General features: G+C 40.4%; 1 protein-coding gene across 2 annotated transcripts in view; it reads left to right on the plus strand.

The window, feature by feature from the left end:
- The window catches only part of tmx3b (thioredoxin related transmembrane protein 3b), a 35,005-nt gene extending 22,925 nt beyond the window's left edge, over window positions 1-12,080 (plus strand). For both annotated transcript variants that reach the window (XM_004551931.4, XM_024803747.2), the window contains 3 exons: window positions 3,538-3,667; window positions 5,223-5,291; window positions 9,959-12,080. In XM_004551931.4, coding sequence (XP_004551988.2) covers window positions 3,538-3,667; window positions 5,223-5,291; window positions 9,959-10,222 — 463 coding nt within the window. In that variant the 3' untranslated portion in view covers window positions 10,223-12,080. The remainder of the gene's footprint in view (window positions 1-3,537; window positions 3,668-5,222; window positions 5,292-9,958) is intronic.
- The last annotated feature ends 295 nt before the right edge of the window (window positions 12,081-12,375 follow it).

The raw sequence follows: 12,375 nt of genomic DNA on the forward strand, positions 1-12,375 counted from the left end.
ACAGCATCTAATTATGTGTGTCTGTATAATTTTGTGTGAGAATCTGCATGCGTAAAACGACCGCGGCAGGATGTTATTTTAATTTGAGCATGTTATTGTTTGTATGAGTAAGATTATAGCAGACATGGTGTCCCAAGTCCTGTGTAATTTAGTCAGTGTGTCACTGAGTACAGTAGAAGTTATGGCTTGAAATATAACTACATTGAACCAGCAGGCTTCTGGTGCACAGTTGAAAATAGGCGGTGTTTATATTTAAGGATAAAAGAGGTGATTAGCCTTCCTAATTTTGTATGAGCACATACAATATGTATTTTTCCTGGGTTTTAGGGGACTGAATTTAGCTGCTGTAGCGCAGGATTAATTGCCCTCCTTTGAGGAATAAAATCCTGGCCTGTCAATGTCCACTAATCCTTTCCCTTAGGAGGGCCATGGAAATAAATCTGATGGCTTTTTATTCCTCTTTCTGTCATCACAGCGATTACTGTGTTCTGGCAGCAGTCTGTCTGGCGTAAGGCTGCTTCTGCTTTCACCAGAGGCACACAAACACACTCAGGAATACACACATACCAGATGAGAACCACTCAAAGTCTGAGGTCGTCTTTGTTTCTGTTTAAATGTAGGATTATCTCTAACCCCTTATATGGGATGCATTGTAGGCTGTGAAAAACGTGAAAAGATGTGAGCTGACTGAAAACTGGCAATATCGAGGGAGGACTTGTAATCGGAATGGGAATGATTACGAAAGGCATTTCTCCAGTTGGACATCCAAATGAACGACCTCCTGATGTCAGCAAACATCATTTTCTGATAACTTTAAATTGATATTTATCCAGATTTTATGTTGGCACGCATCCTAAATGTATATTCTGGACATACTGTGATAATGATTATCATAGTTTACAGCTGGGATTAGTAATTAGGCCTTCTTACAATAATTAATGCTCAGAAAATGCTTCTGGTAACAAAGCGCAAAAGGAAACTTTGAGAAAAACAAACTGATGAACTGTTGCTAATGAGTCCTGTTAAAAAAAAAAAGAAATAAAATAACATGAAGCCCTCAAATGTGTAAACTGCACATAATTTGTGCACAATTTGTTCACTTCTATTTTCATTTTTTAACACCAACTAACATTAGTGCATTAAAGTCAATATTTCAAAAATGTATTAATATATATGTTGTCCAATGTGCACAAAGGGTCAATGGGAAAGCACAAGACATGCCGAAAATTGCATAATTTAGAAATTGTGTAATCACATTGTGCCCAGCAGAGCAGCTTGAGCTGCAGCACATGTAGGCGAGTACATGCTAAAGCTGAGCAGACAGTTGTGAAGTCTTTGGTTGTATTCACAGTAAATTAATAACTAGTTTGTTAAAATTCATTTGCTGAATTTTTAATGAACAACAACCCTGTTCAGAATATAAGGAACAGCTTCTGATAAATCAGTATTAGACAACTGTTGGTTAGTGGTTGCTGGAGGTTGGAGGTAGAAGTCATTGTTTAATTGATTGCTAAAGCTTTAATCAGGCAGGCATCGAGACTGGTCAGTCACCCCCCAGCACTGACCAGCCTCCAGAGAAAGGAGGAATGACGAATAGTTGCTGGCAGTCGTAAAGAGGTACCAAAACCCTCCTTGTGATTGCTTTGGTTGTTAGCAGACTGCCTGTAGAGTGGCTCCAATACGCTGACGAACAAAAAACTTGGCTCAAGTCTTCAAGATGGGACTCTCATGTAGTTAGGGATGGGTACCGGTATCCAGTGTCATTATGGCACCAGTTCTGACATAAACGGTAGTAACCAGACCGAAAAGCAGCGCACATTTCGGTGCTTTATTTCAGTGCTTTATTTCAGTGCTTTTTTTTTTCCTGAGATGTCATACACTTTGGATTCTAGCCAATCATTTTACCTTTCCAAGGATAGTAGGCGGGCCCAGGTACGTATGCTCTTTTAGAGCAGAGCTACAGATTAAAAATGCCCAAGGCGAAGCGGTCAAAAGTCTGGCTGTACTTCACAGCAAAAGATGCAAACTCAGCAGCAACAAGTGCTTTAAGGTGATACTGTGCAAAGGAGGTAACACCTCGAATCTGATGAAACACCTGGCGACGCATAGCCTTTTTTTAAAAGCCGAGAAATCACCGTATTTGATAGCTTGCTGCAAGACCGAGCACCGAGCACATCTACCCATCCCTACATGTAGTCTGTGCTTCTTGTGTTAGTTCTAATGAATACCAATAGTTTCTCAGCTCCTGCTCCATAGTGAATCCAAAGACATGTAATGGTATCTTATCGTCTAACTTTCTATCTAATATGCAAATTCCCCCAAATCCCGAGTTATTACTTGAATAGTGAATTTTGGCTAGACTAGAAATGAGCTCACTATTACTTTAATTCCTTTAGCAGTTTGTACAGATCTTGTAGGATGGTACATAAAAGAAAAACAACAACAAAACCACTGGCCCTAATTGCATAGAAACCATTTTTTGCAGTAGAAGAAGAATGTGTGCAAATGGTAGAATATATGACCCTTAATTATGGTGGCGAACCCCCAGTAGTCCCACTAACTGAGGCACCTAGGCTAATCCATATTTATTTTAAATGGGTGCCATCTGTTGGAGTAGGCTGGATGTCAGATGGAAATACCCATTCATAATGTGTGTGTGGTTGTGTGTGTGTGAGAGAGAGAGATTGCAGAACTCAGCTGGGCAGAGTAGTGAGGCACTGATGACTCTACCGCACAGGCGTATATGTTTGCACTCCTGATTTCAGCGGGGTGGTGGATTGGGACAGTGATGGATATGCGTGCGTGTGTGTGCAATTTGTTGCTGGGTTGAGTAACACCGCGGGGATGTAAGGTGGCAGCGCCGTGATGGACTGTTTGTGCGCCTGTGTGCATGTGTGTATCTAAGCACTAGGATACCTTATCTAAGCCAGGCTTTGGTGTTGTGCGAGACGTGTGGAAGAGGGATCGGTTGTTTGTATGACCTTATTCCCTATCTCACTGAGTTTTGTAATTCCTCTGCTGATTTGTCGAAATGAGCCGGCTTGGCAGCGTACAGCGTGTCACTGTTTCTGTGTTTTCTGTTAAAACAAAGCCTGTAAGATCACTGGAGTAGTTAGTATATGTTTTGTACGTGTCTCGGTGTGGCTGCAGAGCTGCCTTCCTCTGGACTCCCTGGGCTTCACTTGTCAGTTTTAGTTTGTAAAGGTCTCTTTAACTGTGACCGGCACAGACCCATAAAACCCCTGAGTTGCACACTCTTTGTATAAAAGATGGAAGAAATGCCACTCTGAAATGGGCCACACTGCATCGCCTTTTTCCTTGGGAAAGAAAAATTCTCTGTTTGAAAGAAAACCCATGGGAAAAGTTGGGTTGCTCAGAGTACAAAGGGTTTGTTTATCTCACTATTGTATTCTCTGTGTTGCAATTTATTCTTTAAGACTACAATTTGTTCCCATCTAATGATGCTCTTTGATAATGGCAGTCTGAGGTGTGGGGGTTAAGAAGATTAAAAGCCGTGTTTCCTGTTTTTTTCCTCAGCGAGGTGACAGTTCCCTCCGTTATCATCCTCAACACATCCAACGAGCAGTACTTCCTGCCCAGTGAGCCGATCGAAAGCATGGAGCAGCTGGTCCAATTCATCAGCAGTGTTCTGAACGGTTCTGCACAGGTCCAAATCCTTCCCTCTCCCCTCCCTTGCCTCCCTTTCCTGCTTTCTGTTTATGTATTCAGCCTGGTGTAGCCTTCGCTCCCCTTCACCTTATGTTGTACTGTTGTAATCACACCAAATCTTCATTAATCAAGCATGTTGCCTTGCATTTTAAGTCCCCCACTCAGAAATTTTTTTTTTTATCAGATGAGATATTTTTCCAATCTCCTTTTTGCATGTTTAGATTTCATATTGCATTCCCTTTTGAATAGATTATCTGCAATAATTCTATGTTCTGAGCCAAACACTGAGATTACTACATGACTTTGTATTGTAGTGTGCGCACTAATCTGGAAAATAAATGTCATCGTTCTCTCTACTCTACGCTAAAGTCACCAGATGTATGAAACCATAAGCCAAACACCCAAAGGTCTTTTTCCTTTTTCCGAGAATGGTCTGGGCTATTTTTCGCCTGGCAAAACAAACCACCCTCCCACCAAATAAACAGCAACAGAAACCACCATGTTTCTGCAGTCCAGTTTTAGCCAAGCCCCGGACAGTTTCAGCCTCTACACGTCAGGCTCGTAATCTCAGCCATGTGGTGTCTCAGGGCCCGTTTGTCCTTCATGTAGAAATGCACCAAATAAAGTTTTTGCCCCACAAAAAATGTTACCATAGAATAGAAGTGGATTTCAAGGATTTTCTTGTGGAGTGTAGGGAGCTTTTTTGCTCCAAGCATGATCAAGTTTTGTGAATCTTTAATGCTTTTTCAATGGAAGTATAAAAAACATGAAAACTGGGTGTGTTTTTTGTGGAATTCGCCTCCTGTGAAGCATGAACCAGCCTCAAGAACAGAGTTACCTTAGCAGTCTGTCACATCGCTACACCTGGTTTTCATGGAATAATTATTTTATTTTTTTAAACTCACTGCTGCCATATTTAAGTCCTCGTTCCTTTGCTTCGTTTCAATTAAGAAGAAAAAGCTACAACTTCTTTATATGTTGGTTTTTTTGCATAAGGATGTCTGATACCTTGCGTAGTTGTCATGCAATTTGTGCTTAGTCTGTTCAGCAGCTGCATCCACAAAGATTGTCTCATACCCCACCTTCAGCTTATTTCCAGAAGTCCTGCTTAGTTGGAGCTCACTAATTGGCCATCCTGATGAATTAGCATCAGGACAAATCACTCATTGGCTGCCCCGGTGCTTTTTGCCAATAAATGAGCTCAGATGGAGCAGAACTGCTGCACTGTGAGCAAACTAGAGTCAGGCACATTAGATAATTTTGTGCAAGGAAGCGGTTAATTAAACATTATTTAAAATGTCTGAAATGTACTAAGCACATGACTGGAGAACTGAAACCTGGATATTTCAGTCTGTGTATAGTATGTGTTGCTGTTTGCGAAGTTTTTATTGATTTATTGATTGTTTTGTGGTTTAGGGAATGCTTCCAGGTAACTGCATCAAATTGTTGTTGCCAAGCTGAAGAGTGCATGAAACCCTGCGCATGTCCTATAGAACTGGGATAGACTACACGTAGTAGCTTATCTGTGTCCATTAAACTCTGTCTTCCTGCAGGCATATGGAGGTGACGGCATCATTCAGAGGATCAAACGTGTTGCCTTTGATGCCAGGTCCACCATTATGGTAAGTTGGTGAGATTTCAATCAGAGAATATTGCCTAAGCAGGATGTAGCTCAAGTTCAAAGTGAAATGAAATACAAAACATCATCTAAGATTTCCACCAAAAAGCAATAAATATGTACAAAAGAGCGTAAAATAATTCAGTCTGCAGGATGTCTGCATCAAGTGTTCCTCAGGACTGAAGAAACAATATGACTAAAATTCAATCATGTCTTTTTTGTGCCCTGTTCATGAAGAATCAAGCTCCAAAACTATATTATTATTATTATTATTGTTGTTGTTATTATTTCGTTGCATAGTTGCATTCCTAAAAATGAATTTAAGTGGTTGAATGTTATGCTTCATTATTATGCTGACCTCTCAGAGGGACTCAGTATGCCGGCTGAAATTTGGGTATAAAACTGGTAATTCAGTTTATTTAATAAATAACAATACATTTCTGAGATTTAAACAACCTTTTGACAAATTTTCTCAGTTTTGACAGACGGTATCGTAGATTTGTATTAAAGTTGACTTAAGCATACAGTGGCCAAAAGTTCAATATTTGCACTGCTTTGGTTCTGTTTTGGTCTCCACCACCTTCATGGGGAAATGTGTTTTTCTGTGTTCACCAGCTAATTGTAACTATTAACTAATGGCTTGTATACAATTGGAACAATTTTCTGTGGATTCTCACATTACATACAACACTTACTGTTTGTCAAATAAGAGTATTGCAGATGATTATCCAATCTAGCTTTCAAGCTAATATTACTTCAGGGTAATTTTACTATGCGACATGCTACTCAGAGGACGCTCTCCTGTTTAAGGATACCAGGCTTCACCTCTACAATTAAAGCGCAGCATTATCGTGCTGCACAATATCAAATTGCCCCTGTTATGGAATAATATTCTTGCTGTGTTTCAAAATGTGCTTCACCTTGACTGCGTTTGCTAAATTAGGGTTAATGCTCTGTGTTCAAGCTGCTCTGCAACAATGTCAAACAAATGCCCCTGTGCACTCCACTTTTCCTCTTTGAGGAAAAACAACATTTAGAGGACAAGATTGGATGTACAACTGAGAATATGCAGTACAGGCAGTAAACAGTCCGTAGGGAGAGGGGGGGAAAAAACAGCAGAGCAGATGGAGGTGGAGTGTTGAGGGAGGAGAGGGTCAGGCGGCTGAACTTCTCCTCCTTCTTTTACTCTAAGTAGTTGGTTCTTTTGGGAGAACTAGTGTTTATTTTACCAAGGGTGTGATAGGAATGTAAATACAGCTGTGAATAATACCTCTCAGCAGGCATGGTTGAACTTTAACCACGACTAACACTCTGCTCCGCCCATAACAGTGTCCTTAAAGCCATGTGGAGCATGTCTAAATGAGAATCGCATGCTTTAATGTTAGATTGAAGTAAAGGGTTTGACTTAAAGCTCAAACGAGAGCCTTTTAACAAGATATTAATTGAAGGTTTAATTCTTCGTGCGTCAGATCAGGCTTGACTCTCGGGTTATTAAATGAAATCAGTGATAAAGTAAGCCAGATGAGCAATGGGTAAACGTTTCAGTGCAAAAGAAAAGCTGTATTTCTTTGAGCTAAAAAAGCAACAATGCAGGATCTTTATTTGACTTCTTCTATTGGCTGCTTAAAAGTAAAAATCTTGTGTCAAGGGTCTGACTTACATCTGTAAGAGAAATGAAATGTGAGACTTGTGCTTTCCTAAATTTAGCAAGCTGGAAGTATCACCAGTCTAGTTTTGCTTACAGTGACATGATATAATATAGAGGAGATAGGCAACAGCCATCACCTTGCCCCTAGAGAGCCTATTTAAATTCATGTCTGACAGGAGCATGAAGAAGCAAGCGCATTAAGCCCAATGAGTCATAGCCAGCTGTGTTAGCATAGCATGCCCATCCTTTCCCTCATCCAGCATCACAGAGCACCGGCAATTACCATTCCTCTTCCTGTGGCAACGACTGAAGGGAACGTGAGTGTTTCTCTTCTTCTCAGCTCAGTGGCTGGCAGGAGTTGGGACCGAATGTGCCCTTTTAGGTGGATTCTCTCTGATGCAGTTTGCTACATTAAGATCATCTGAATTGTGCTTCACGTGTTCCTGAAAGGAAAAAAAAAACAGATTTAATTACACTGGAGTGCTTAAGAAATATTAGAAATAAATTGTATCAAAGTGGAAAACATGGATGTGAAATGAGGGGTGCCTTAATTATTACCAGAGAGCAACTTGTTGGCTCTGCGTGTTTACTTTGATTTTTCTCTTAAGTGATCCTCAAGGATAAATGTAGTTGTTATAAATGTGCAAATTTGTCACTAACGCTGGTTTAATTTAAAATGAAAAGGTTGTAATTAGGATGGAAAGCACAGTCTCGACAAATGTAGCGTCCACAGAGGTTTGCGTCACGTTCCTCCAGCAGCTTTTTGCTCATTTCCGTTTCATCTTCGTCTCATAAGCGAGATTAGCCAGCTTGTGACCTGTAGTTACCTATAGCATCATGCTCTGTGCAGGTCTGCAGAGATTTACATTGATATTCATGGAAGCATAATTTCGGCTTTAATGTGCTCGCACGCACTAAAGCCGAGGGAGGTGGGAGGTGAGCCCGTAATAAGCAGGGCAGTGTGTGTGCAGGCAGTATCTTCAGAAAGACTAGTGCGTAACGGTGGGCCTGTGCTCGTGTTTGATTTTTCTTTATTCATCTTAGTTGAGTTTGTAAAATGAGAAGGTAAAAGAAACATGAAGGATGTTCGATTGAAGGCCAACGCTCTCCAATATGGTCATTTGGTGTAAAACAAAACAAGCGGCACAGCAGACGATACAAATAGTTTAACACACTATAAGCATCTGAAAATTACAGGACAGAAGTGGAATTAATACTAAAACATTAAACCCTGCGTGAGTGTATGGAAATGTTTCAAGACCAGCTTTTTAAAAACTTACACAACATGTAGTGTAAATGATAGAATACATGAATAAGTTACAAACTTGGCGAAAAAGTGTTTTGATCTGCAGATCTGATTTGAATTTGCTTAACTTTCTGCAGCTAAAGGCAGGCTCTTTGCTACTACAAACACTGGTTGTTGAGAGCAATGTGATGCTTTTATGGGACTGGACTGAACAGGTTGTGTTACAAGTAAGCAAGTCTCAGTGTGTGAATTTAAGAAACTGCAGCACTGACTCATCGTGGGACCTCTGGACCACAACTGAGCTTTAGGGTCTTATTTATCATATTTCCTCCCTTGTAGTCTCCGATAATGTGTGCACATGTCAAAGTACATGTGGCAGTTTCATTATATTTTGCCCCGAGCTCATAAACTAACCATCACTCCTACTAGCTGTTAGTCGTGGTAGACAGACAATCGGACCGAATTGACATTTTGCTGGATATTGATTTAGCCTGACATTTACCTCTTGTTAGCAGATTGTTTTGTCTTAAGCAGTCCTCATACTCACTTGACATCCCTTTTACTTTCCTTTTATTACCATTTGCTAGTAGTGTAGCTGGTTATTTCTGCGAATGACCTCAGATTACTGTGTACAGATGTATTCATTTTAATTTTTACTCCCCATTTTCTTGTCTGTGTCATGCGTGGATCTTGCTGAGAAGCTAGCTGGATTTCAGATTTTTTTTCCCCATAGAAAGGAAAACAAAATTAATCCTGTGAACGATGATCAGTTAGTGAAGGAAGAAAAAATCAGATTTCTTGGATAATATTATTGTTTGCACATAAATGTTTTGACTGACAGACAGACATACAGATAGATCAAGAGCATGGTGATGGATGAGACCATTAATGACAAGTCGTTCGCCAATGAGTGTGTAGATTTGAACCAAATCTACACACTAAAAATTAGTTTTTATTCAGCATGACCATAAATGGGTGACTGAAAGTGTTCACAGACATCAAGACAGATTTTTTTTTATATATAGACTTCTATAGGGCCAGGACTCTATTTGCAACCACAGCTGTCGCCATCTGGTGCACGTTCAAGACACTTCAGCATAATTTAATTTTCCATATTAACTTCACAATATATTAAACAACACTGGAAATAGCGATTGAGTAATTAGAAACCTATCTGGAAATAATTCTCACTCAAATTTTTAAATCAAATGACAAACAATGATCACTTCCTCGTGGACTTCTGTTCTGTGAGACCTTTCGAAACCAGAGAGTTGCCCCCCCAGCTGTTAGAAACAATGCAAGTTTAAGGTACGCTGTATGGATACAAGTATTGGGCCACACCTCTAAATCACTGAATCCAGTTGCTTTTCGACCTGTTGCCACAGGGGTATAAAATCGAGCTCTTGGCCATGCTGTCTGCTTTTACAAACATTTGTGGAGGAAGGGTAATCCTAATGCGCTAACAGAGTTTGAGTGTGGTACCATAAGAGGATGCCACTATTGCGAAAAGTTATTTTGTGAACTTTCTTCCCTCATAGATATTCATCAATCTTTTATTTGCAGTTAATGGTGTTTAAAGTGGTGTTTGGTTGCTGAAAGATAAAACTAAGGTTATATATTTTTCTCTTGTATTTTCTCACTGGATTATTTCAGTGTTTTCCTCAAGTTACTGTATTAGTGTCTTTTACAAATTTGTCTCCCTATACTCTCCCTCACCCCTCGTGCTTCGCGTTCTTAATTTTCCTTTCATCTTTCGCTGTCTTCTTTCCCTCATCAGTCGGTGTTTCGCAGCTCTCCACTGCTGGGCTGCTTCCTGTTTGGCCTACCGCTGGGCGTAATTAGCCTGATGTGCTATGGCATCTGCACAGCTGAGTCTGATGACGGTTCGGATGACATAGATGCGCCGAAGAGAGAGGGCCTGACTGACGAGGAGGAGGAAGAGGAGGAGGAGGAGAGGCAACGTGCTGCGGCGCTGGAGGGCCCAGAAGAAGAGGATGAGGACGTTGGAGAGAAGGATCCTGAAGAGAAGAAAACCGATTAACACAGGGGCACCTGCTGGATAGAGGATCATAGGCCTAGTCAAATGCAGTGACATGAAACTCAAAGACATATCAATGTGTTACTGTTGTGCTTTGTTTTTCATCTCACTTCCCCTCAGAGCCCCTCTAGCACAGACTATTCTTCCATCTTTGAGTTCTTTGTCTGCGTGTAAGGTCGGCTGCTTGGCGAAGCCACTGAATTATGTTGAAAGTAAACAGCCTCTTTAATGATGGAGTGTAAACACTGTTCACATGAAGAAGGGATGGCTGCGAACCAAACATACCATCTTATTTATTATGATTCCAACCAACCAACCAGTGGTTAATTCCATGTGACGTGTGACACCCTGATTTCATAGGTCAGTGTCTTGAAACCACTTTTTTTTTGTCGCATACCGAACTATTTTTCATTTTAATTCTCATTTTCTATATTATCCTACAGTAGTAGAAACTGATTGATGTTGCCTTTAAATTTGCCCTCAATCCATTGTGTAGACTTGTGTATTGTTATTGACGCGTGTAGAATGAAAAAGAAGTGCCCAACAAGGAAAATCTGCCATCGTTGAAATGTGCAGTTTTTGTTTTTAATTCTGTGTTATTGCCTAAAAATATTTCTTCTTATAAAGGGTTACAAAGTGCCCAGACAGTTCTGCACTTCACCGCATTTCTCTGTCAGCCATCTGCTGTCATTAAGAAAGACTGGGGACAATAATCGGGATCACTCGCTGTGATACCGACACACGGCAGATGGACATTTTTAACCCATTTCCTTCCAACATGACCAACTGGGTAAAAACAAATAAAAAATATCCTTATATAGACAGGTTGTACCTGTCTAGCAAAAGCCATAACATGCACCAGTAGCTCCTGTGGATCTTAACAAGTCATATTCCTCAGACAGACAAGCTCTGTCTGTTTCCATATTTCAGGCTATCCCCCATCACCGGTTTCTATATTCAATTCATTTGACATTTGAAGTTTACATCCCAATGCCCTGAGATGTACACAGAGCATGTAGAACGTTAGGATTGTCTTTATGCTGCTGAGTTGTTGTTGTTCTTTTTTTTTTTTTCCTTTGTTGGTCTCAAGGCATAGAGATCCTGTATACCCTCTCCTTGTGACTAAAGTGTGTGTAATAGCTGAAATCAAGTAGGGATAATGGATTCCTCCTTAATTCACCAGACCAATCTATTTCATAAAAAGACAGAGTGTTCCCAAAATCCTCTACACCCAGTGTAATAACATTTTCATGAAAATTCCACAGTACAGTGTACCTTACTGGATTTAGGGTGCAATGAGGCAGAGACCTCAAAGCATCTGAAAACACAACTTGAATATCTGTAAAATAGATTCTTACTCTCAGCTGGTACGGCGAGTTACGTGGCGTCCACCTTTTCCAATAAAGATCAATTTTCTTCAATATAAGATTTTCTTTAATGTTCTTGTTTTTTGCCAAGAGTTAGAGGACATGGTTGATGCTGCTGACATGTGTCTACGTCAGCAGGTAGGCAGCTTATAGCATAAAGACGAAACTGGGGCCGCGCTCGCCCGGCTCTGTCCAAAGAGCTGCCTCAGAGCTCCTTTAAAAAGCAGGAATAACAGTAATTTCACCATTCGGTTCTAGTTCAGTAACCCATTCGACTCAATATAAGCACACCTTTTCTCTTTTAAAAGAAAATTGTTATTATCTGTGGTTTACTGTGAAGCTGCGCTAAAGGAGCCATGCCCTCGCCTTGCCTTCTGGTCTGTAGTTGCCTACCACTATCTGCCAAACTTCCCGTTAGGGTTTGAATTGAGTTTGTCACATTTTATTACAGGTTTGAAAGATTGAAATAAAGATGGTCGTCTTTTTTTCTTGCTCATTGGAATTTCTTTCTTTTTTTCATCATGTAATGTCGGGTTGTTAGGTTTCCTTTTTTGTTTTTTCTTTTAGGTCTGTCAATCTTCCAGCTACCGTGCTGTGCAAAAGTCTTGAGCCGGTCCTCACATCTTTGTTTTACTTCCAAGCGCCAGAGTTACTTTAAATTTTTAAAAAGTGGTTGTGAGCAGTAGTTCTCTGGGCTTTTTGAAGATCTTGGACATGATGCCTTTTCCCCTCAGCAGTGTGGGTAGGCGGCGTGGACATTGAGTTTGTGAATTTGGTAACTCGAGAATG

This window comes from Maylandia zebra, linkage group LG9, assembly GCF_041146795.1.
Source record: "Maylandia zebra isolate NMK-2024a linkage group LG9, Mzebra_GT3a, whole genome shotgun sequence".
NCBI lineage: Eukaryota > Metazoa > Chordata > Actinopteri > Cichliformes > Cichlidae > Maylandia > Maylandia zebra.